General features: G+C 50.5%; 1 protein-coding gene across 1 annotated transcript; it reads right to left on the reverse strand.

Moving 5' to 3' along the window:
* Nucleotides 1-3,791: 3,791 nt before the first annotated feature.
* nmbr (neuromedin B receptor) lies at nt 3,792-26,683 on the reverse strand. The gene is made up of 5 exons (XM_028396887.1): nt 26,256-26,683; nt 15,885-16,026; nt 15,359-15,574; nt 6,287-6,525; nt 3,792-3,954 (listed from the first exon to the last, which is right to left on the reverse strand). Exons 1-5 carry the CDS (start codon nt 26,681-26,683, stop codon nt 3,792-3,794), a joined length of 1,188 nt encoding a protein of 395 aa, XP_028252688.1.
* Between the last annotated feature and the right edge of the window lie 249 nt (nt 26,684-26,932).

Raw genomic sequence — 26,932 nt, forward strand, 5'->3', positions numbered from 1 at the left:
CTCCTCCAATCAGGGGGCGTTTACATTCAGCTGTAGGTTTGTGTTGTTGTAAACAAACATCCCTCCTGCCTCTCTGAGGGTTTAACCCTCTAAAAGCATCATTAATACACAGTTTGATGAACGGTTAATGGTGGAGGAGGAATAAAATGAATAACGAGCTGAGTGTTGTCGAAGGATAATTACAGCTGATGTGTTTTAATGGCTTCTGAACAAACATGAGAAGTTCCTTCCTGTGATGTCTCCTGTTGGAACGCTGTTATTTGTCTGTAATCACTGAGCACGCTGTAATCATCCTCGCTCGCTGCTGCGATCTGACTGCACCTCTGCTCCTGATGCTCCCACAGCAGAGACGCTTTTCCAGAGACACTTTCATCCAAACTTCTCATCACTTCTGATCTGTGCTACAACACCAACACGTCCTCACGCAGTGGGTCAGTTCCCACCTCCAAACACAACAAAGCGCCACATCATCAAATCATATAACAACAGGTTTACTGAAAGAGTTAGAACATGCAGGCAGGTGACTGGAGAAGAGGACGCGGTGATGCTGGTCGTTTGTTTCATCGGTGTCTGATGGTTTTATGTGTTTTGAGGTGAAGCCTGTTCCGTGCTCGCTGTAATCTGCATGTCTGTGTGTCTGTGTGGGATGTTTGTCTGATCTGCAACAAACTTCTCTGCCAACGGTCCTGTTGCATGTTTACATTTGGAACGGTTCACTGGATGTGGGAATGTTTGGTCCACCATGTTTACCACAGTCAGCTCTTTGAAAGGCTGACCGCTGCACTGCAGAGAGAGCTGAGCAGTGCTAACAAACGTCCTGCAGCTCCTCTGAGAGCACCATGTGACCGTCAGGCATGTCTTCCAGTGTCTGGTTTCATGTGTGACGGGGAGGCTAAGCTAAGCTCACATGTGGCTGTCGGACGGCAGACGCAGGGTGACCCTGTAATGAAGCTGATGCGGCCCGATGTGTCCTGTTCTGTTTGTTCCCAGCAGGATCAGCTCTGTGCATTAAAACACTTTATTAGTGAGAATATGGGACTGAGACAGACAGAGGACGGAGCTGGACAGAAAGTCTCCGTATGTCTCAGTGGAGGGATGAATCTGTTCCATGAACTATGGTTCATAGGGTAAAATGAATGTAGCCAGAATTAGCACTGAGACACCACACACCTAGCATGCTGCTGACAACATCTGTGTGGTTAGCAGCAGGATTCTTGATGCATGTTTGTTGTGTATTCATCCAGAGCGTGCACACAGCAGCTTCAGCTGTGGACGGGGTTAACCAGACGGCCTGCTGGACCGGCAGAGTCCTCTGTCATCACACCGGCTCCGCACAATATCCACTCAACTCATTTTATACCGAGGTGATCAAACCAGTCACTGCCTCATGTTAACAACACTCCATCCAAAATATCAGAACACTTCACAAAGAAGCCGCAGCAGTTTACAGTGAAACGTGCCCAAACGGCCGGATTCTGACACAAAGTGATTCACTCAGAGCTCACACAGCTCCGCCTGCCATGCTCAGGCTCTGAGCTGGTGCTGCACCATTGACAGTAAAAACTATGGACAGAGCCTCCGTGACGTCACCCGTTTGTTTCTGAAGAGCCGTTTTGAGGCTCGGTGGGAGGTTCCAGGACGTGATGACCGCCGCCATGTTGGCAGCGTCACGTCAAGTAAAACTCCGAATATGGACAAAGAGGGGGAGCACGAGCGGGGTTTAGGGGGCGGGCGATCGTGGAAGCAGGAAACTCACGCTGTGATACGTCAACCATCTGTCACTCAAGCGGCAACGCCCATAATTAGGCGTAATTTTAAGTCCGAATACAATTGAAACGAGTGGGTTGTAAAAAAATTCACCTCCCGTACAATCAACACTAGAAGAGAACCTATCATCTGAGACCAGAGTGGTTTTTTGTACCAGGCTGTAAACATGTTTTTTTCTGCTGTGAAGTCGGCCATTTTAACATGGGAGTCTATGGGAAATTACTCGCTTTTGGAGCCAGCCCCCAGCTGTTGCGGCGTGAATTACAAGTTTTGACACTTCCGCATGGGCTTCAACTTTGAGCCCCGAACGTTGCCGCTTGTGCTGCACCAACTGTGGTTCTGACCAATCAGAGTCCAGCCAGGAAGTGTGTTGTTGTGTCTCTGATCTGATTGGTTATAGTTGGTGATTGACAGAGGGTTGAGCTGGTGTTTGGTTGTAGCTTGTTGCTAACATGTGGTTGTGTGACTGTGCTGCATGTTGACATGTTTGCGGATCAGCTCTGTAGGTTTGTGTTCCTGTAGTAACTAAAGCAACAAGAAGAAACAGAACGAGAGTCGGTTTTAACCAAACTCTGATGTTTACCTGAAGCTAGCGTGGCGTCGCTTGTGGAGGAGGTGAGGATGGACCCACTGTGACGTCCTGTGACCCGTGATGAACCCATGAGAGTGACCACGAGGTCGTCTGGGGGTCAGCTGATGCTAGCCTGACTGACTGACTTCTAATGAGGCGTCTTTTGTCAGTCCTCCAGGTAATGACAGCCCTCGGGTTCTGATGAACCAACAGCCGTCACCCCGCCCACCACTCTCTGCTGACAGCCACCAACAGGTGCATTCAGGCGTTGCAGTAATTTCAGCTCCACTTACATTTGATTGTCAGTGTGAAGCTGGCTGACAGGTGGCAGTTAGGCCGCCAGGTCCTGCACAAAAAAGACTTCTCTCACCGTGAGTGTAACACGGAGAGGTGACGCATGCCTGGCACATGAAAGAAAAACACCACACACACACAAGCAGTGACACTAATACGCACAGTTCTGTTTGTCCACCAGGACCCGGGCTGAATGGCCCCTTTCTGCACAGACTTCGTCCTGACAGCCTGAGAGGACCGTTCAGATCTACGAGGACCAGCTGCACTGGGAGGCCACTTAAGGACGCCCTGTCAGGGTCCGACAAGATATCTGTCCATCATCTGACAGACTCCAGCGGAGGTTACACAGCGAGGCGCTTTCAGACTTTCACAAGACTCCCCCTGTAACTGAGCCCTGAAACCAGCCGACAGAAAAAGTGACTGAACCCAGGACCTCAGACCACCAGGCTGGAGCGACTGGACCCTGTCGGACTGTTCTGGGTCTGTAACGACACACTCGTCTGATCTTCAGTCCGTTGTTGTCCTGACAGATGTCTGATCTGAGGATGTGTGACATGGATGACAGTCTGAATCTGCATGGATGTGCGTCGGTGACGCTGCCTCCTAGTGGCTAAAAACAGCTACAACATCTCCACAGCTCCAAGCAAACACTGAACAGAACCGAGCTATGAACCCCGTGGTGGAGGCTCGTTGGGAGTCCTGGGTTTGGGGCTCAACAGAAACAGGTGGGGGCCATCCATCAGGCCTCCTGACACTCCCAGACAGACCGCCCCCTGGTGGACACGGTGAGCAACACAGATACGAACCCAACAGACTCCCTCTCCAGAGTTCAGCCTCTGGTGACGCTGAGACGCTCTGAGTCTGATCAGGGAGTCAGTGAACAGTCAGCAAACACATGAAAACATATTCACAGCATTCCAGTGGTGCCGCACAGAGAAACAAGCGCACATGCTAGAGTGGGCTGCGTGCTGTAAAACCTCCGTATGAAACCTCCTGCAGACCAGCGGGCTGCGGCTGAAGGAACGGTTTTTGCGTTTGTCTTGAAGCTGTCCTCAGAGGCACTTTGAGTTTGGCTGGATGTCGATGATGAAGTCCGACCGGTGGCGCCGTGCTCTGCAGGAGTCCTCCTGGACGAGGCCGGGTCTCAGACCCCCCCGCTTCACAAAGCCTCCTCTTGTCTGTTGGGGTTGCCGTTAGCGGTCGGTGCCATGACGGCGGCCGTGGGCGTGGTCTTCTTGATGGAGGTGAGGCGGATGTGGGAGGTGCTGTGCAGGTAGCTGGCTTGGCGCTCCGGGCGGAGACCTCGCCCACATCGCAGCTGGCTGAGGAAGAAGAGGAAGAAGAAGAGTGAGTGGCTGAGGTGAGTCGTGATGCTGATTTGCAGATATTCGACATGTTGTATGTTATATTTTGACATGTTTGCATATTTTTCAGAAACCATGCAAGGTAGTGCTCATAATAAACCTTCTAGTGAGGAGCGTCTCTGACACTTCAGACACAGCTGTCCGTTTGATTATTGTTAAGTAAATTTAAAAATCAGCAGCCTTTCCACCGTTTGTTAGCTCAGCTGTACTTGGACCACAAACTGGGCTGGTGCAGGAGCGTGGACACCGTCTACAGGAACTGTACTGTCTCCTCTCTGAGGCAGCTGAGGTCCTTCAACATCTGCAGGACGATGCTGAGGATGTCCTCTGAGTCTGTGGAGCCATCATGTGTGCTGCTGTCTGCTGGGGCAGCAGTCTGAGGGTGAGGGACATCAACAGACTCAACAGAACCATCAGGAAGGGCGGCCATGTTGTGGGAGGGGACCTGGACTCTCTGACCGAGGTGTGTCAGAGGAGGACGTGGTCCAAAATAAAGACCATACTGGACTGTCCCTCTCACCTGCTCCACACTGTGCTGCCCAGCTACTGGAGCTCGCTCAGCAACAGACTCCGACTCCCACGATGCACCACTGAGAGACACAGGAAGTCATTCCTGCCTGTCTCAGTCAAACTACTGAACTCTGAACTGTGACAGTCACTCAGACCCTGCAGTGAGTTCTGATTCTCAGAGTGCATTGTGGGAGTTGGAGTTTGGCGAGCTGCTTAGTGTTTCACTGACATTTACTGCTCCGACATCTTCTCTTGTTTAGACAGGAAAACAGTTGTTGGTTTTTAAAGACCGACTAATTAGCTGGTTAATTAGGTACATAATTAAAGCACGTTATTTAGTCCTGAAAATCTTTAATCGCTGCCTGAATGGAGAGCGTTTAGAAACTTCCACACTGTGTGTGTGTGTGTAATAATCCTCAGAAACATGGCGGGCTGGTAATTAGCTCTCCGGGTGCAGGAGGTGAGGACTCGTTTCTGTTACTTTATGTAAATCCTCACATTTGGACCGATGGCGTCCGGCTGAAGGCGTAAACAGACAAACAGGTGAATTGCTGTAATTGCTTCCCAGTGGCGCTGCACGGAGCGCAGAGTGGGGCCCGGGGTCGCTGAACTCTGGGTGACAGTGCTTCCTCCACGCTCGGGCAGAATGACGATAAGTGGCGGGACTCTGGGTGGAGGAGCAGCGCTCGGAGGGAAGTTGTGATTACTTCATTTTCAGAATCCATTCACAGCTCGTTTCTCTGAACGATTGCTGCCAATGTTCAGCCTGCTGGAACGCTGTGATTAGTCTACTATTGCAATTTAGCACGCCGTGTACACACTGAGCAAACCTTCAGCTGCACACTGCTGGAGCCGAGCGGCAGGCTGTCAGGCAGCGAGCGTCTCCACCGAGCCTCCATCAGCATCTATCAAGACAGCAGAGGGTTCATCCTCTGCATCCTCTGCTGAGCCGGCAGACCAACAGAGCCCTGACCTGACATTGTCTCTGGATTTGTTGGTTCATAATGTTCAGTGGATATAGTTTAAATATGACAGGAGTCACCATGGCAACCTGGATGATGTCCTGTTTCTCTCTCCTTCCCCTTCGTCCAGTGGAGCTGGGCGTAGCTTCCTGCTGGCTGGCAGCTGGCGCACCTGGAACTCGTCTGCTCGCCTCACTCTTCAACAGTGCGTGGAGGACGCCAGTTTGACGTCAGCCGTCTTGGGTGACTCTCACCGTGACCACGTGTCTTCTTGTGCTTCCTCTAGTGACTCTGTGTTTACTCTCTGCTCAGGAAACGCTCCAGCCTGCTCCAGCCACATGCTCCATCCTACTCCGACCATCCACTACAACCCCTGTCTAACTCTTCATCTGTTGAAACCTCAAATTAAACCTCATCTTAACTCTTCATCATCTGCAGTCTGCTTCTGGGTCCACACCACAGCACAAACCTAACACTCACATTCTTCCTCACAGGCTCTGGAAACATCATCTCATTTAGTTTTTAGTGGCACCAAAGTAAGTGAGTACTAACAAAGTGCAGACAGACGACCAACATGGGATGATTATCGCATGTCTCCCTGTGGGCCTGTGCAGGATGAAAGGGTTAACAGGAGCTCTAACCCCTCTGTTAAATGTGAACGGGATGATAAACAGAGCAGTGTGAGAGCACAGCTGTGTGTGGACATTAATGTGTTAACAGGTCAGAGGCTGGTGTATGACAGCATCATGCTGCCCGCTCTCTCTCTGTCATTGGCTGCTGTGTCTGGAGTGGATCAGGCTCTCCGTGATGAGTCTGACCTGTTGAAGTGCCGGCGGAAGCTCTCGCTGAGCAGGTAGAGGGCGAAGGGGTTGACGCAGGAGGAGGAGAAGCTGAGGACTCTGGCCAGCAGCGTGATGATGAGGTGGGCCAGCGACAGGTCCATCTGGTGGTAGTGGAAGGAGCGGTACATGTAGAGCACGTGGTTCGGGAACCAGCAGAGCGCGAACAGGCCCACAAAGACCAGCACGATCTTGGCCAGGCGCTTCCGGGTCTCCATCTGGAAGAAAGAGGAGGAGGAGGAGGGTGAGGCAGGGTGGATGAACTTCATCATTTAGCATCAACAAGATCAGAGGAAGAAGATGTTTGGATATAAACAGCCATAGTGTGCATAGCTAGCAGCTCATGTTGCTAGGCAACAAGAGCTGACTCCTCTTCAACAGCTTTGGAAACTCACCTCAAAATGTTTTATATAGAAAGTGCCACAAACTGCAGTTCCTCCAGTGTCCACTAGAGACAGATGTGCTTCCACAGTGAGTCAGTCCCCACAGACCTCATGTGTCTGCAGCACAGCAGCTGTTAAACCCACTCTGTGACCAAACATCTGAATAAAGCTGTTTTATTCGCTCCACAGATGATAAATAATGAGCCTCACACCACCGCGCTGCTTTCCAACCCATCACTCATGACGCTGAAGAGCAGAGAGAATCAGTGACGGCAGTAAATGCAGTTAACAGCAGCTGGTGAGAAGCTGTGATGGAGGCTGGCTCAGTGGGACCTGCACGCTAAAAGCCTGCCTCCGATGAAACGGCGGATGGGGGGGGGGGGGGGGCAGGTGGGCTACCAGCAGCTTGACCTTGTCAAACGGACGCTGGCGGATTGTCGGGGACACGAGGAAAAGGTCGGCGATGTCGGTCAGATGCACTTCATGTTGTTTCAGAGTGCTTCTCTGTGTACTGAGGACGTCTGTGACTTTCTGACGTCCATCACGGTGCATGAGTTAAACCCATCAAACACACACAGAGGAGATCAGGAGGCCGCACACACACACAGACACACACACACAGAGGAGAACAGGAGGCCGCACACACACACACACAGAAGTACAGAAGGCTGCAGACGTTTATTGTGTCACCTCTGTCTTTAATGCACAGCTCGTCCTCCTGTGTGTGTGTCTTAGTGTCATAGTGTGTGTCTGTCCTCTTGCTGTGTGTGTCATAGTGTGTTTGTCCTGCTGTGTGTGTGTCTGAGTGTCACAGTGTGTGTTTGTCCTGATGTGTGTGTGTCATAGTGTGTCTGTCCTCCTGTGTGTGTGTCATAGTGTGTCTGTCCTCCTGTGTGTGTGTCATAGTGTGTCTGTCCTCCTGTGTGTGTGTGTCTGAGTGTCACAGTGTGTGTCGTAGTGTGTCTGTCCTCCTGTGTGTGTGTGTCTGAGTGTCACAGTGTGTGTGATAGTGTGTCCTGATGTGTGTGTCACAGTGTGTCTGTCCTGCTGTGTGTGTGCAGACCCTCCAACACTGACGTACACTCGTCTTGTTTCTGTGTCATCGCCGTCGCCTCTGAGGTCGAGCTCGGCGCTCTCAGAGCGAGTCTGAACAAAGCCGCCGCCTCGCGCTCTTTGTGCCGAGCAGGCGGGAGGTGGAGTGCTCCTCGTGGTGTTTGTCACAGAGCAAACACACACTGTGTTTAGCAATTATCTCATTTACATTTTCTGAGTATTAGCAGCAGTGCTTTCAGAAGCATCACGCCACATTTTCTCCAAGTGCATGATGGGAAGAGGCTGCATCTGCGTGAGCTCGGCCTGTTTTTCATCTGCAGACAGGATAACAAGCTCAGAATGAAGCGGTGCCTTCAATAGATTTGGGCATTTTTCAGCCTTCGGAGCATAATGGCGGACTGACAGGCTGATTGGGCGCCGCGCCGCCGTCACCTCGGGTGTCGATCCATCTCAAACGCGCCTCTAATGGGAGCTGGCAGTCTGCAGCTCCCAGGTGGCTCGGCGGGCCGCTTCATCAGAGGCAGCTCTGGGTGTTATTACAGAGACCTGTGGGAGCAGCTACAGGTGTGTGAGCACACACACACACGACGATCAGCTGGAGGCAGAAACATGTTTTTCAATATTTCCTGTTAAATAGAGCAAAAACAAAATGAGCGCAGTGTTCACCCGGAGAAAAGGAGTTCTCTAAAGTTTACTAAGGAGCTGAAGAAGAGCGTTTCATCAAGAAGAGAGTCCAACAGAACCAGACAACATGTGAAGGTTCTGGAGAGAAAACCAGTGAGAGAAGAGTCTGAAGAGCCGAGAACAGCTGCAGAGACACTGGTGAAGGACTGAACCGGGTCTGGACCTGAAGAGGCAGAGAAGACCGTCACTAGAGTTCTGCACAGGAATGGACTGCCAGAAAGGAGAGGCTAGAACCCAAAGAACAGGCTTCACACAGTCAGACATGGTGGTGGCTGTGAGGAGGACTCAGTCCGTCTGGACCTGTGGATCCTGAACCATGAAACAAGAAGAGGGTCTGAACACCTGAAAGAGCCCTGAAGCAGTCTGATCTATCATACATGTGTCAGTGTTGTGTTTGGCCTTAGGTAGACTGCATCACATGATGTCAGTGTAGCCCTGTTAAATATGTAAATATGTTCCAGAGTCTGTTTATATGTTTAAATAGTTTAATGAATCACATGCATCATGTGACCCGGCTTAATACTTATACATATAAAATAAATTCAGTCTCCTGTGCGGGTTTATGTTGTGATCTTTGTGTACGGGTCACGTTCGAGGTCAAAGGACACGGAAGTGGGCGGAGTCTGAGAATGAGGGAGCAAAAAGATGGCGGCGGGCGCGGAGCTCTGACCGCTTCACGGACTGTAAAGTGTTAAGTTGCAGCGTCATGTCGGTGGAGGGGTCTGACGGGGACTCTTAGGAACTTTAATAGTTCTGGAGCTGCAGCTGGAGTTCGAGAGGACTAGTTAGCTGGATTAGCTGGTGGCTAATGCTAGTGCTCGGACTTTGCTAAGAAGCTAGCGACAAACTCGACCCGCTGAGCCCGTGAGACGCTGCGGGCCGACGAGCACAGAGAGGGCCGGAGGGAGGACTGTCCCCCATCGTCTGCTGCGTGGACCTTCTGTCTCTTCTGCCCGTGCATGGAGACACGTCAGTACAGCTACCGCTGTTTGTTTTGAGACTCCGTGCGCGCTCCCGCGACGGAAATCAGTTTTCAACGGGCACGACAGCGGCCATAGGTGATGTGTGCATGGATGAGGGCCGTGGGTTATCTCTGTCTGCAGGGAATGTCTCTGGCTGCTAAGAGACGTCTGAACGGGAGGATTTAAATTCTTATGTCTTCTACTGTTATAGTAAAGAGTTCAGCAGAGGCTCAGCGGTAGAGCAGGGTCCAATAACCGGGAGGTCGGTGGTTCGATCCCAGCTCCTCCCTCCTTGTTGTGTGTCCTTGGCACTCACTGGTGTGGCGCTCCTTGATGCACATTGTATGACACTGCTGAAAGTATTTAAAAATAATCAATGACAAATAAATAAATGTTCATACGTTACGGTTATTGACCAGTTTTGATATTCCCAATACTTTAGTAACAGTGTGGGTTTATGATTGACAGGAGCTGTGGTTAGCCCCCTAACCTCCAGGGGGCCTTTACATGTTTACATATTAGAATAGAATAGAATATACTTTATGAATCCCTTTGGGAAGATCCCTCAGGGAAATTTGGGATTATTATTTGGGATTGTCGCCATGGAAACCACTGTAGGGCCGGGCTCTGCACGGCGGCTGCAGGATGAGCAGTGATGAGCTGGAAGTCTGTTTAAAAATGTGATCAGTGCTTTGGTATAAATGGAGTTGCGGTGAAATGACTTTGTTTCAATGTGGACACGATGGACTGAAGCAGGGAGACCCCGTCAGACCGAGACCCACAAAATGACGACGCCCCCTGTGAGACCCGCGAATACGTCCGACCAGAGTTAGAGTTGATGTCAGAAGTCATCAACTGCTGACCTCTGACCTCACAGGCTAGCTGTGGGCTAACTTTAACCACCTGTGGTGAAAACGGCTGGTGTGTTGTTAGTTGTGCCTGTGTGGAGCGCTGCGACCTGTGACTGCTCTGCAGTGTGTTGGTGGTCTTGGTTTCTCTGCTCTTTAGTTGTCTGTTTTATTTAGTTTCTTGCTCTTTTATCATTTGGTGCCGCTGCGTCTCCTCTGTGGCTGGTTTTCAGGTTTTTCTTTGGTTCTTTGCTATTGATTTTTTTTGTGAGGGATTCCTGTCGGCTCAGTTTATTAGAGCTCGCCTTTTGTTGAATTTGTCCACTGTTCAGGTGGACTGCAGCCAGGCTAACTGCTGACCGTTTTGTATTTGTCCTTCAAACACTGATCAGTGGCTGTATACTGTGTGTGTGTGTGTGTTTGGATTGAATACACACACATATCTAATACAACATATATGTCAAATTAAATACCAGTAACGACACACACTTCCGAGGCTGCTCCACTCTTAATCCACCCTCCAGATGGGTTGTGGCCCTGAGCTGCAGGTGCCTAAGAGGATCTTGGCCAAAAAAAAAAGATAAACTCAGGCCGCAAATGAGCAGCATCCAGCCCGGAACAGAGCGGATCCCGGCGCTGTAATCGGCTGAGTTGGCTGCCGGTTTGTTTTAATTTACTGCTTCTCGTCTTTAAGTCTGACGAGGTGAGGTGTTGCCGGCCGCTGCTGAACCCAGCGGTGATTAGCTGGGAGGCTGCAGCTGCTCCTCTCTCAGCAGAAAGTATTTAATTAAAGGGAGCTCTCATTGTGAAAAATGAACTCCTGCAAATGTACATTTTTAAATCTCTTAATCCGCTTTTTTTGTGCAAATGACTTCTGGATGGTGCTGCATCAGGTGAGCGTCAGGAAGGAAACAACAGGAGGAAACAGGCTTCATGCTGAGAGAACCTCAGGTGGAAAACATCACATCAAGCTTCTCATCCATCTTTTAGCACTTCAAGAAGTGACTGCTGGAAGCTGCCAGCAGCAGAGGGTCCTCCTCTCAGTCCCAGAGTCTGACTGACGAAGTTAGATGTAGACCAAGCTGGTTTTTTTACTCTGAATGGCTGAATGGACTGACAGTACAGAGGAGGCAGAGGTGACGGAGGTGATGGGAGGAAAAGAGCAGCGAGGGGGGATGATGGAGAGACGTGACAAAGAGAGGGAGATGAAGGGGGCGACACATGAAAAGGGTGAGAGAGAGGGGAGGAAACACTGAACAGCACAAAGCCGTGAAATAAAGAGTGAGGAGGGGGAGGAGGGGGAGGAGGGGGGAGGAGGTGAGGAAGTCAGCCGAGTCGTGCTGGAAGCTGGAAGCTGGAAGCTGCACAAACACAGCTCCCACTGCTGTAACACTACGAGCCCACGGGCCTCACAGGTCTGCACATGAACCTGCACCGTGGTCTTCAGACCAGCAGGCAGATGTTAGGAAGTCCTGTTGACAGATGATGATGATGATGACACATGGAGGGAGGTGTGTTTGTATGGATGACATGTCCGCCTGCTGCTGACCCTCTGTGATGTCACAGTGTGTAATAAGATGAAGGTGTAATATCACGGCGTCTGTCTGAGGACGCAGAATCGAATCAGAGCCGGTTATGTTTCCATTGGTCACCTTGATTTGAACAGATGATGAAGGTGAGCGCCCCGGGGGCCTCATAACTCTGATGTTTAGATTCAGGACGATGAAGAATGAGCGTGTTCCTGGAACCAGTCGGGTTGTTAGATATGTCCTCACTGTGAGAGAAAGCTCAGAAAACAGCGTGTTGACTGCGGGTGGAGGTCAGGCTGCTGAAAGAGCCTCCATCAGCAGAGGGCGAGGATGATGAGGATGAGGATGATGTAAGGTGGCAGGTGAAGCAGGAAGGGGACAGGGCCTGTTGAGCTGCTGTGTTCCACTGAGGATACTCTGCAGCATCAGCCAGAGAGGACTCTGGACTCGATGGTTTGACACCAAGTCACTGACCTGAAGGAGGAGGAGCCTCCTGAGTGTCCTGCACTGACAGGCTGCAGCTGTCAATCATGTGGAGGGACGGGCTCTGCACGGCGCTGCAGGGGGAGCAGTGATGGGCTGGAAGTCTGTTTAAAATGCATTAAAGTTTCTGTCTGTGATGGATTTCCATCAACTCAGCTCTCATAAAAAATGTAATCGGTGCTTTGGAATAAATTGAGTTGTTTCAACGTGGATAAGATAGACTGGAGCAGGAAGACCCCGTCAGACTGCGACCAATGAAATGATGAAGGCCCTGTGAGACCCGCGACCATCCAGCTCTTATTCTTATAAATCATAAAATCCAATAACCCAGGCCCCGTGTTCAACTGGTAACAAAATAAAATCATAGATCAGTGTAATACTACTTTGAAGCACTAGATGCTCAGATGATGTCAGAAGTCATCAACTGCTGTTGTTAGTTCAGCCTGTGTGCAGAGCTACGACCTGTGACTGCTCTGCAGTGTGTTGGTGGTCTTGGTTTCTCTGCTCTTTGCTGGTCTCAGATGTTTTTCTGGTTTATTTAGTCTCCTGCTCTTTTAAACTTTGTATGGGTTCCTGTGATTGTTCCTGACCCCACTCAGTGCAGTCATGGAGGCGCGCCCATGGGTGTGCTGATGGGGCCCTGATGGAGGTCTGGTGTGGAGGATCAGCCTTGTCGGGGTCGCTCAAGTGGACTGGAGAGAGAGGGGAGGCTGTTTCCTTCCTGTGTGTTGGGTTACAATAAATGAAGGGGTTAAATTAAGGTGGTCAGTTGTCATTGTGTTTATTGTGTATGTAGATTGTTTTGGGGATTAGCATGTTTTGTACATATACTGGGCGGTGGTTACCTTCCTCCACCTTTGGCTGTTGTGGAGGGGGTGGAGAGTTTATGGGAGGAGGGGTTTGCTGGCTGTCTCTGTGTCTGCAGGGCGTCCCTTGCTGCCTGTTTTGAGCTGAACTGTGAGCGTCCCTGTCTTTGTGCGGGGAGTTCCTCTGGATGTGGCTGATTTGCTCTTTCAGCCTCACAGTTATCATTCAGGAACGAGTGTTTGAGTTAAACGGAGCTGCTGTTGTTGGTAGATTGCTTCACAAGCAGCAGCTGCCTGAAGCTGTGAGCCAGAAGATCAATCACTGGAACTACTTGTTGTCCCTGTTCTGCCTGGCTGTGTGTGCCGGCTGGTCCAGTCAGACATCCCGTCTTCAGGCACTAAACGACGCCTGAGCAGCATCTGAGAGTTCAGTCGGTGCCGCCTGCCAAAGTCGATGGCAGTAACGGGCTGATCGATCCTCGATCGAAGCTCGCTGAGAGTAAAGTCAAACGGTCACGATCATTGGGCCGCTCAGCTGTCACTCAAAAGAAAAGCGACGCCTGCAGCTGATCAATAAAGGGACCAAATCAGAGCCGCTGTGTCAGGACTGCTCTGCTGTTCACACTGGAGCTCAGAGCAAAGAGACTAAACATCAGCCGGTGGCTCGGCGTCCATCAGCACAATGCTAACATGCTAAGGACAAAATTAGCTGTAAGAGCTAACGTTCATCTGCTTCTAACAGCTGTTACAGCGCCCTCTAGGTGAACTGCAGCCAGTGCAGCGCATACTCAAAGTGGACACATCAAATGTCTCCAGCTCCAATCAGAGTGGAATTCTCATCATCACAGCCACTCTTCATCCTTTCATTACACAGAACCACACACACTGCCCGCCATCCACCTGTGTGTGTGTCTGTGTGTCTCTGTGTGCGTCTCTGTGTGTGTCTGTGTGTGTGTGTACTCCCAGATTAGATGGAGTGGGAGTGTTGTTGATTTGTGCAGAAATTGTCTTGCAGCCTCCACAGATGGACGTGACGATAGGGGCGGTGTGTGAAGAGCTTTTTCTGTCTGGTTTAGGACGGGGCTGATGGCGTCGCTACGCCCCGCGAGGACGCTCTGATGGGTGACTTAGACGATGGGGAGGGGGCGGGCTGAATGTGGTGAATGAGACGTCTGTCTCCAGGCTGCAGAACTGATGTCCAAAAGTAAGTGGACAGCCTGCATCACTCCTTTAAACACAGACGTTGTTGTTTTAGGAGCTTTCTCATCATTTTGACTTTTTATTCACTTCACCTCCTCATTTCACAAACTCCTGAGCTGTCTCATTAAATCTGTCTTTCATGTCACACAAGTGACAAAGTTCCCCGTCACAGTGAGACAAATCTAACATCCATCCATCATCCAGGGTCAGGTGACGGGGGCAGCAGCCTCCTTTACCCCGGCCTCCTCTGAGAGGATGCTGAAGACTAAATACAGTCATTCTTAAAGGGTGAATATGAATGAAATCATGAGCCTGCGGAGGATTACCAACGACCTGCAGACTGCACATGTGAATCTTTTCATGAGCTGATTGTTGCGTCAGGTTCCTGCCTCCTCTTCCTGATGAAGACCTGAGCAGCAGGCTCATGGGAAGTCCAGGTCTGAGCGAGCGCTCTGATTGTGCTGCTTTCACAGCCTCCTCTCTGCAGGGATTAACCCCCTGTGCGCGTGTGAATAAGAAAAATGAAAAGTCAAATCTTCTGCTTGAGTTGGGATTTATCACCATGGTAACCGAGAGGTGGGAAAGTTCTGTTGTGAACGGGGACCAGACTGTAAACGTGACTTTGTAACATGGAGGTGTGTGGAGAGGGACCCGTGCTGTTGACACCATCAGGCCTGTTAACCCTGTGTGCTGCAGTTCAGCGTGCTCATGTGAGGCTTTTAATGTGAAAGACCAGCAGGAAGTTTGATTGATGCTGGCTAGGAGGCATTTAAAGCAGCTGTGGGTGATTAGTGAATGAGTGTTATTGTTGCAGACACACACACAGCAGCTCCATCACCGCTCTGACCCGCTGCTGCTCAGGCTTTAATAATTCAGCCGCTCCTCCCGCTGACCTCCCCTCCATCTGTGAGGATCAAGCTCGTGCAAAGAGATTACTCACTCCCACTGTCACACCTCCACACCGAGCCTCCGTCACAGATCAGGCTGAGACGAGCGGGTGCAAAAAGCTTCGAGTCGATCGCTGTTAGACTCAACTTCAGCTGAAACCACAGGCTGCTGTCTGCTTCCCCGCTCAGGTCACAGATCAATCACACATGGCTCACCTGTCTCTTGGTGTGCTCGCTGACCTCCCCGGGCATGTCGTGGGCGCTCTTGATGAGCGTGCGGGCGATGTGGTAGTAATACACAGAGATGATGGCCAGAGGGATCAGGAAGTACACCAGGAAGATCATCACCGAGTGGATCTTTGGGTGCATCTGATTGGACAGCGGGTACGGCACGCAGTTCACGAAGGTGACGTTTGTGTCGTCATGGTGACCCTGAGAAGACACAGGAGGAGGAGATGAAGAAGAAATCAGAATCTACATAGACTAAGACCAAGGACTGGACAGCTGCCCAAACACCTCTGGATGGCCCCTGCAGTACACGGCAGTGGACTAGAGTCAAATAAAGTTTTCTTCTACACACAGCATGAGGAGTTTTGAGGAGTTTTGAGTTTTGACACTGTTGGTAACGGCTGTGTGGGCAGAGGATGATTTCAGACTGTGTAACCCTGCACACAGCTCCTGCAGCAGACCGCCTGCAGCATGTGTGGATGTTGTAGTTCAGGATTTGCTCGTCTGTATTTACCCGCATGGTGACGACCTGTGAGAAGACCGCCTCAGGGACAGCCAGCAGGACGGACAGCAGCCAGATGGAGACGGCTTTCAGACACGTCCAGAAGACAGCGCTGGATGTCTGGATGTCCATCGGGTTCACTATGGCCTTATACCTGAGAGACACATGAGGACACGGTCAGAAGACAGAAAACAGGCAGAGGACGAGTCAGAGGACGAGTCAGAGGAGGAGACGAAGGAGTCGGAGGAGACAAAGGAGGAGTCAGAGGACAAGTCAGAGGAGGAGACGAGGGAGTCAGAGGGAGGAGTCAGAGGAGGAGTCAGAGGACGAGTCAGAGGAGGAGCCAGAGGACGAGTCAGAGGAGGAGCCAGAGGAGGGGGTCAGAGGAGGAGACGAAGGACTCAGAGGGAGGAGTCAGAGGAGGAGTTAAAGGAGGGGTCAGAGGAAAACACAGAAACACCACTGATGATCTGAATAAAACCAAAACCATCAGTGCCTGCTCTGTGGTGACCTCATGACCACAGGGTGGAGACTCATGTCTCTCCGTCTGTCTGTCCCTCAGTCTTTGTGTTTGCGGCTCTTTGAAGTTTCTATCTGCTGGGTGAATATTTCAGTTTCTGCTTCTGAGCTGCTGCACAAATCAACCAATAAGCATCAAACAGTCGAATCAAAGCAGAGCCCGTCCTGAGAGGGGGTGCAGGTGCAGTCGTTTCTATGAAAACCTAAAGAAGCAGAGCTTCTCTGGTCAAAGCTGATCCAAGCCTGACCTGCTGCATGAGTCCCTCCTCCCACTGTTCGATAAGTCGTACTTTATTCTTACACTACTTCATTCCTGTGTCTTTATTTCCTGTCATTACAGCAGAATTCACAACGTGTGGTTTTATTGTAAAGTAAATACATTATTGACTTTTTATTCATTTTTGCACACACACACACACACACACACAGAAACACCTTGCAGCAGTTCTGGAGCTAGTCTAGTCAGCTCCCATGGTGCATTGCTGCAGCCTGGTCGTGAGCAGAAACACAAGCAGCCGAGTGATTCAACAGCAGCTCCACACTTTTTATTATTCAGCAGAAAACTCCGATTTACACATCAGAGTCTGCAGCTGAGCAGCTAACAGGCTAACAACTAACAGACCAACTGTGTGTGTGTGTTAACCCCATCAGCCAATCAGAGTGTGTGAACAAAGACAGGAAGTCCCTCTGATTCTAATGATGCTTTATGTGCAGTCGTGGAGCTGCATGTTAAATTCCTCTTTACAGTGAGTCGAGCTCATTTACAGCATCATCTGTCCGCTGAGCCCGAGGAGGATCAGCCCCGCCACCACGCTGAGGCATCCAAACAGGAAACCATGTTAAACGTTTCTGATGTTTCCAGCCTGCAGTGCTTTCACGCTCACTCTGAGGATCCACCTCTGTGTAACAGTTCTACTGCTGCAGGCGGCGTCCACGTGTCCAAGCGTCCTCAGTCAGCTCCTGTCAGAGCAGAAGGATCGGGTCAGGCTGCAGAGGCCTTCAGACCCTCACAAACATCAGCACATGACGTTTTATGTTGCATTGTTCTCTCCTTGCAGCCACTTCCTGATGATCACAGGCCCCGCCCTGATGTGCATCCCCTGTGTCTGATTGGCTGTGTTTTTCATACTGCACTAATGCCAGCACAACCCTCACAGCTCACACGGCTACGTTTAGGCTAACGGAACATATGATCGTATCTTTTGTCCTCATTCAGTCGTGGGACCGATACAGCAGAGGAGGTATCCCATTGGCTGTTTATGCAGGGAACACAGAGATGCTAACTTCCTGTTAGCTGACAGGAACTCATCCTCCCTGCTGCGCTGTGCTTGCAGTGTGTTAGGACAGATGTTTCCAGCTTCAGAAGGCCCATGTTAATGATGTCGCAGCTAAAGTGTAGTATATGCTAGAAACAGAGAGGCTGCAGTGCATTGTGGGTGCAGTAGGCGAGGTCTGGTCTGGTTCTGGTCTGGTATTTTTGCTGCACCCTGTATGTCGTGTCCTCTTGTGGCTTGCAGTGTGTTTGAGTCTCGGTGTTGTCATGTTTGTTCGTGAGTTGATAGAAAGTTCTAACATCGTATTTGAGAGAGTTAAACATTAAAGCCGCCTTACAGCCGGGCCTGGGCTCAGATCTCACACCATTACTCTAATGACGAGTCATTTCATCTTCAAAGGCGCCCTGCTGCCATCATGTCCACCTCTCACTGCAAACACCAGCATGTGCTCAGACATGTTCCTGCTCCCCAGAGGATCAACCTCCTGATGGTCCAGGCTTCACCACCACTGGCGCCCCCTTGTGGTCGTCTACCAGCTGTCAGTCAGCACCTCATCGTCTTTGCTCGTCTGCTCCTTTGTGGTCCCTCTAACACGGAGACGTCTGCACGAGGAGGCACTTAAACCAGAACAGTACAGCTCCTGATGTGAGTGAACTACTGGCTGATGACTGATGAGAGCCCGTCCAGCAGCGGAGAAGCTCTTCATGTCACAAACACCGATTATCTTTTAAACCTTCCACCCTCCCATCAGATTCATTCATGTCTGAGGAAGACACACGTCCCACACAAGCAGCAGATCCACCAGTGTCCACTAGAGGCTGGCTCCCTCAGCTCCAGTCTGCTCTGCCTCTTGCCCTCCAGCACCGGGACAGTTGTCCACCAGTGATGTCACAGGTGCTGCGTTCATAGTTACACAGCCTCTGGTCCGGCCTGGTGCCGGAGCATCATCTGCAGCTGCAGTTCAGCACATGACCACAGGGGGCAGGAGCTATCAGAAAGATATAGCACCAGATCAGACATGTGACACGTCTGAAATGCTAAACAAACAAAGCATGTGACGCTTCAGAAGTGAAGTCATGTGACCGGGGTGCTTCATGTTAAACCTAGCTCACAGGCAGACAGCTGAACTCCTGCAGACACACACACGGACAGTGATGCTGCTGTGTTTGTAAAATGTGTCTGAGTGACCTCAGAGTGTGTGCACAGTGAGTGTGTCTGTGTGTGTGTGTGTGTGTGTGCACAGTGAGTGTGTCTGTGTGTGTGTGTGTGTGTGTGTGTGTGGAGTAAATAAAATGACTCAGTAATGCTCTTCAAGCTTTTTCTGTATAAACAACAGAGATCGATGCTTGAGGCTCAGAGACTGAGTTCATCCAGGTTTTATGTGTAATCCAGGTTTAACGCCACACTGTGTGTGTCTGTGTGTGTCAGGGTCCATGTGTGTGACTCAGTGTGTGTGTCAGGGTCCATGTGTGTGACTCTGTGTGTGTGTGTGTGTGTGTCAGGGTCCATGTGTGTGACTCTGTGTGTGTGTGTGTGTCAGGGTCCATGTGTGTGACTCAGTGTGTGTGTCAGGGTCCATGTGTGTGACTCAGTGTGTGTGTGTGTGTGTGTGTGTGTGTGTGTGAGGCTCAGTGATTTAGGACATCTTGGCCGAACAGAGGAGGAAATCACTGCAGATTACATCAGCTGCTGCTGCTCGGTCATCTCATGAATCATAATAACACAACATTTATATCTGAGCAGTGTAAACACTTCGGCCCCTGTCAGCATCCCCGTCTCCATGTTTGTGTGTGGTCACCATGGTTACAGCTGTTATTCATCTCTAAGAGCTCGTGTACAGTGAAAAATATACGTGTTGTGTAAAAACTGGCAAAATAAATGAAACAGAATAAAAATGTACATGACATGAATTTAGATTTATATGAAACTCTGAAAGTTAACATAAATGAATAACAGAAAATGTAAAAATAACTAAATAAACAGATTTAAATTTTCAAGTTTAAATGATTTTAAAAAAGTAGAAAATACAACCTGTCAACGACTTTAACATTCTAGAGTGAAGCTACTTAAACACCCTGTGGAGCGCTGCATTCATCATGTGCGAGTTTTAGACAGTGGGCTGTTGTTTCGGGGCCGCGCTCTGATGGATGGTCTGATCCTGGAGCCGAGGCTCGGTCAGAGCAGCTCCTCACTGGAAGTCCTCCTCAGGGACTCTGAGCGGCGCTCCGCTGATTTACTGTCGCTCTGATCACAGCCGGTTATTTCATATGGGCCTCTTTGGTTTCTATACTCCAGATAAAAGCTGCAGCAGATTTCAGACACACACACACACTCTCTCACACAGACACACACACACACACACACACTCTCACACAGACACACTCCCTCTCTCGTCTCTTCACAGTTTACACCAGCAGAGCTGCTGCTGATATTTGCTGTAAAAGTTTTTATCACCATCTTACAAACGTCTGCGTCACGGCCTCAGCCTGCACACTAACCTGCTGCATGTGACAAACCATCAATAAATGAGTGCATCAGTGTAACATATAGACAGAACAGTAAAATGATGAAGATTTACATCAGTTTTTTCACAAGTTTTGACTTTTCTCTGAGATTCTTCCTCAGGATGTTGAGACTGGAGTCGGACTCGTTGCTCTGAGCATACAGCACAGTCAGCAGGTCTGGAGGATCCACAGTGAGCCTGGGTGTCTCAGACATGAAGGCGTCCCTCTCTGAGGACCTGAGGCCACCGGTCTCCCTCAGACACCACGTGGCTCCATTCAAAAAGCTGCCGGCTTTACATTCAACTGTACACGGCCCCACCTGTACCAAAGCCAGCAGCCGTTACCATAGCAACCTCCTGCCTCCGGCGCAGACCTGAGAAGTAGCTTTTTTTTTCTTTTTCAAAGACGGCTTTGTCACCGTCGCCGCCGCCGCTCTCTCAGCGCGTGCAGACAGTCATTTTGTGGACTGTGCCGCCTGCTGATAGCAGCTTCCTGTCACACTGCAGACAGCCTCTGATCTCCATCACTGGAAGAGCTGCTGTACATGCTGCAGCCTGCTCCAGGTGTCCCATCGTGTCATGTGATCAGACAAGCTTATGGGTTGTATCAGCCTCTGTATGAAGGACACACTGTGTTAGTACATGTGTCCACACGAAGCTGCAGCAGATTTGTCTTCAGCATGTTGTAGTCTGGAAACATCCCAACATGATGGAGGGACGTTCTACGACTCAGACATGTGGACCGAGCCCTGTCAACACGGAGACAAGCACAGGCGTATCCACATGGATCCATTATTATAGGAGCTCAAAAATGAAAACTTCTGGAAACCGGTCCCAGAGTGATCTGTTTGAAAAACCTGTTCCTGTGTTTCCGCCCAATGCGCTTCTTCTCTGAAACCATGACGCCACAGACGTGGCGAAGCCTGAAAGATGGATTTGATGGAGTCACTGAAGGTTGAGGACCCTCAGGCGACTCGTTACAGGCTCATTAGAGGCCATCGGGGTCAGTTAGAGTTCTGCTGCAGCCATGTGATCAGGAAACGAGCTGATGTGATGGCGTTTTAGAGGGATGAGCACAGAGCCTGACGGGGGACAGACTGACTCCTGGGGTGCTTCAGCAGCTTCCTGTCAGAGCCAGAGCTCCGAGGCCGCCACAGCCTCGAACTGACGTCAGGAAATCAGACCACGTGTAGCTGGAGGCCCTCTGCTGGCCGCCACAAAGAATGCAGCTATCAGGTTTTATTTTATTTTAAGTTCATTTCTCATCGGGTTTTGTACATTTAGAGCTTGATTGTTAGAATATATGAAATTCTTTTCCTTGTAAAGCAGCATTTGTTTCCTCAAACATGAATTTAATCTCAGATAATATGTCGTTCTATAAAGTCAACATCAGTGCTCCTCAACATTTACACTTTTCATGTCAGCTGACCTTGTTATCCATTTAATAATGGATCAAAGAATGTAAACCTGAACATGAACACACTGACGGGTTCATGTTCACATGCATGAAGTCCTGATGACCTTTACACACACACACACACACTCTGTCCCCTGACATTAATGGCTGCCATCTGTGGTCAGAAAAGTGAAATGAATGTTTCCATCTATGAAGGAGACAAAGCCCACACACACTGTCTCTCAGCCAATCAATAGATTTGATCAAGAGTTAAAACGTATGTGAACAGCACAGCTGAGCCACCAGTGTCTTCATGTTAATGTCAACACGCCCCACACAGCTGCTGATCATGTCCGCTGGTTCTGAGGCGCCATTTTTTTAAAATGTTTTTCAGAGTGTGAACAGAGATGCGGACCTGTCCGTTACAGTGTCTGCACGACGTGATCAGTCACAGGTTCTGATGATCGGCCTGGATCCTGGATCTGCCAACCTTTCACTTCAGGCAAGTAAAACATCTGAATGAGGCTGAAGAGGCTGAAGAAGCTTCACACACACACACACACACACACACACACACACACACACACTCCTGCAGCCATGAAGTTGTCTTAATGCAACTTTAGGACTTTTTGCTTAGAAGTGTGTGTGTGTGTGTGTTGTGGACACTGTGTGGACATGCTCTTTGGCGATACTCAGCTCACCTCCTCCTACATCCATCCAAAACACTTATCAATCACTGTCGGTAACCATAGCAACACTTAATCCAGTCCCATGTAATTACCAGCAGATGGCCGTGGACCTCCTTCTAATCAGCAGCAGAATAGGAGCTCGTTTTTAGGAAATTACAGAGAAAATTAGCTGCGGAATAACATGAAGCTCATTCAATGTTAGTTCAGAGCACGAGGCAGGCGGCCGGCCGCGCTCGCTGCCTGTGTGTCAGCAGTGTAATGCAGCTCCTCTCTGGGAGCTAATGGCTAATCACCTCCTGTCATTAGCAGCACACCTGATGCTGAGAGCCTGCAGGGAGACGCTGCCGAGGCTTAATGCTGCTTTCATTAATTAAAACCTGCTGCTGGCCGCATTTCCAACTTCCTGCACTTTATTTACACACAACACTGTGCACACATCCTGTACACACACACACATTTTCCACTTTGTACCACACTTCTGTGTGAATATTCACATAAACACTCAGCAGACATCGTAAGCAGAAATGGGGGGACAAGCTGCAGCCTTCAGCCTGGCTGCAGCTTGGAGGTGTCTCTCTTTGACCTGCTGCATCGCCATGGTAACAGAACCTGGTCAGCAGCCGGTCCTGTTCAGAATTTAAATCAGACCTAGAAGGACCTTCAGGACCCTGAACTGGACCAGGTTCTGATCAGACAGCTCCCTCTGCAGACACTCTGTGTGTGTTGGTCACAGCACCAGGACCAGCAGTCACCAGACCGACCGGACTGGATTTTATATTTTCCTCTTCTCTCCATAATAACGACCCGTTTCTCCTGCAGACAGTCCCCAACATGGTGCACCGGTCCTCTATGATCCAGCACCGCGGAAGCCGGGCTCTGTAGAACCAGCTTTGTGGTGGACCATCAGGAGAACGTGTGTTTCCATGTTAGCAACATGTGAGCGAACATTAGCTGTGATCAGGAGCACGCATCCTGCCATCATGGACTCTCAGCGGCGCACTGACAGGTGGTTCACCCAATCGCCTCGCAGGGATTCATCTGAAAGCGCCGCCCCATGGTTCCCCTCCCAGATGGCTCTGTGTCACAGACCAGCTGGAGAGTCAGGTTAGTAATTTCCCATCATCCTCTTTGTCCCCGTTTAGATGTAAAAACCTCTGCTGATGATTTATTGGACAAACAGCTGAGTAAACTGAGTTTCCATGAATTCATCATTATATCACAGGATCAGCTCCTGCTGTAAATCCTCCGTCAGGTGGAGCCACCACAGTTCTCAGAACCCACGTCTGATTTAGTGGCTCTGAGCGGCTGAGGCAGCAACTCAGCAACTCTACCAACACACAGCGTGTGTGTCTGTGTGAGTGTGTGTGTGTGAGAGTGTGTGTGTCTGTGTGTGTGTGACTGTGAGTGTGTGTGTGTGCGTCTGTGTCTGTGAGTGTGTGTGTCTGTGTGACTGTGAGTGTGTGTGCATCTGTGTGTGTCTGTCTGTGTGTGTGTGTGTGTGTCTGTGTGACTGTGAGTGTCTGTGTGAGTGCGTCTGTGTGTGTGTGTCTGTGAGTGTGCGTCTCTGTGACTGTGAGTGTGTGTGTCTGTGTGTGTCTGTGTGTGTGTGTGTCTGTGTGTGTCTGTGAGTGTGTGTCTGTGAGTGTGTGTGTGTCTGTGTGTGTCTGTGAGTGTGTGTCTGTGAGTGTGTGTGTGTGTCTGTGTGACTGTGAGTGTCTGTGTGAGTGCGTCTGTGTGTGTGTGTCTGTGAGTGTGCGTCACTGTGACTGTGAGTGTGTGTGTCTGTGTGTGTGTGTCTGTGTGTGTGTGTGTGTGTGTGTGTGTGTGTCTGTGTGTGTGTGTCTGTGAGTGTGTGTGTGTCTGTGTGTGTCTGTGAGTGTGTGTCTGTGAGTGTGTGTGTGTGTCTGTGTGTGTGTGTCTGTGTGTGTGTGTCTGTGAGTGTGTGTGTCTGTGAGTGTGTGTGTGTGTCTGTGTGTGTGTGTCTGTGAGTGTGTCTGTGAGTGTGTGTGTGTGTGTGTGTCTGTGTGTGTGTGTGTCTGTGTGTGTGCATCTGTGTGTGTGTGTCTGTGTGTGTCTGTGAGTGTGTGTCTGTGAGTGTGTGTGTGTGTCTGTGAGTGTGTGTCTGTGAGTGTGTGTCTGTGTGTGAGACCATGGAACAGGTCCTGTCTGTGAGTCATGTCGTCATCATGTCCTCACTCCTGACCAGTGATCGCTGCCTGAATCCTCCCTCATCCATGACGCATGAAATGTCCTGCTAAGTAATTAACAGCCTAATTCTCTTTGAAGAATTTACCCACGATGCCTCTCTGCTTCAACCCAAGGTCAGCTCTGCCTGGGAACAGGAACCAGGAAGAAAATGTCAGCACGAGGGTGAGTTTTGGGATGTAAACCGGAGCTGACAGGCAGACCTGCCTCAGGGACGAGGAGCCCATCCACCGCTCATGTGACGCAGCAGAGCGGAGGCCGCCGCTTCACCGCAGACGGACTTCATACCTGCAAATGATCACTTCAACTAGAACTGGTCCAAAACGTCCATCAGACGGTCACTGAGCGGTGAAGGCTGCTCTCTGGCTCCCCCTGTGTTTGAGGGGCGTTAACACCACTCTCATAAATCCTTGTTGTGGTAGGCTCCTCCCCCCTGTGATGTCAGCAGGTTACTCCACGTTAAGCATGAATGCTCAGTGGGAAACAACACACACTCGGGTTCACCGCTGTTCTACAGATCGCTGCTGATGGCCGCCATGTGACATCATCGCTTCACTGCAGAGCCTGTCCAGGTCCTGGAGCTGATCTCCATCAGGACGCCATGATGGACTTCATTCTCCTCCTCCTGTCACATTTCAGCGCTCCCATTTGAATTTCCATCATTCTGTCAACATACATCACCATCAGCATGATTACTCTGTCTGCTCGCTGCCTCCACCTCTGCTCATTAAACACAGCACTGTTCACACACACACACACACACAGAGTGTGTGATGTATGAACATCATGGTTCTGTGCAGACCTCTTACATGATGGGGCCCCGGGCCCCGTGGCCTGATCCTCCAACAAGCCTCTGCAGCTTTTCAGCTGGAAAGAGTCAAATGATAAGATGCTGTCATTTCCTTCAGCAGCTGCTCCCCTTCACTCACACACATCGTCTCACACTCATCGTGTACTAATCGATGATCAGCAGCCGATCAGCTGGAGCAGCTAAGTGTGCTGCAGACTCTGCACTACATCACCACAGAGTCACCAAAGCCGCTTCCTCTCCAGCACTCTGCACGAGGAGGAACAGCATCCAGCAGGCTGCACCTGTCCTAACGGCCTGCTGATCCGTGAGTCAAAGGAGGGACAAAAAGAGGACGAATGGAGGACGCGGCACAAGTCTGTGGACACCAGAGGAGCTGAGGCTGTAATTCACTTTTTTAACAAATGGCTGCACGTTCAGCTGTCCACATACTTTTGGCGTTTGATGCAGCAGATAAAACAAACCGATAGATAACCATAAAAATGTGGACACCCAACTGTGTGGTCACTGTGTGATAGCTGTCCTTACAGGGGGGAAGAACACATGAAGGAGAGTCAAACGTTTGTGGACACCTGAGTAAACCCTACTTTATGAATGGCTGAATTTCTCGTCTGTCCACATACTTTTGCTCGTGACTGTATAATTGCATTTATTGAAAAACAGCTGTCCTTCAGCATCTACGGAGACACTCAGGAGGAGGCGGAGGCAACGATCAGAGCAGATTAATGATTGGACCTTATCTGCCAGCGTGTTGAGCGCCCTCTAGAGGCCACTGCGGATATGACTGATGATGCAGGACTAACTGATCAGGATAATGAGGACATTTAGCTCCAAGTGTCAGAGACCTGCAGCTGCTTCAGAAGTGTCCACATCAGCATTAACAGCTGCTTCCAGATGTTTAACCATTAAAGCTACAGACAGAGTTAAAAGCTGCTGCGCACCGCTCACACTCACACATCTGACAAAGTCTGCTGAGCTCCGGCTCCTACCTGTCCGCGCTGAGCGCCGTCAGCGTGAACACCGACACGCCGACCGAGGTGAGCTGGATGACGGGGATGAGTTTGCACGCCGCCTCGCCGAACACCCACTCCTCGGAGAAGTAGCGGAACGCGTCCACGGGCACGCAGGTGACCAGCAGCAGCAGGTCTCCCGCCGCCAGGCTGGAGATGAAGATGTTGGGCACGCTGCGCATGGCGCTGTTGGTGATGAAGATCTTCACCAGCGTGATGTTGCCCAGCAGACCCACGGTGATGATCAGGATGTACACCGAGGTCATGACGCAGCGCACGGCGAAGTGCACCGTCTCTCCGCCGTCTGAGGACGCCCACCAGCCCGGCTCCTCGGTGGAGTTGGGGCTCAGAGCCTCGGAGTCCCCGGGCAGAGCCGGCGGGACGTTAGACAGGAACTCATCATCCATGACGGCGCGGGAATATCCACAGAGGAGCGGGACAGCTGCGCGCGTAAAGACGCAGAGACAGCGGCGCTGTGACTGACAGGAGCAGAGAGGCAAAGTTTCTCCACAGCGGGGACGCTGGTGTGGAGAGAGAGGGGACTGACGCGCGTAAAGAGGAGGAGGAGGAGGAGGAGGAGGCCCTTCTTTGACACCAGTAGCATCCTCTCTCTCTTTCTCCCTCCCTCCCTCTCGCTCTCTCTCTCTCTCTCTCTC

The sequence above is a fragment of the Parambassis ranga genome, chromosome 24, assembly GCF_900634625.1.
Source record: "Parambassis ranga chromosome 24, fParRan2.1, whole genome shotgun sequence".
Classification (NCBI taxonomy): Eukaryota; Metazoa; Chordata; class Actinopteri; family Ambassidae; genus Parambassis; species Parambassis ranga.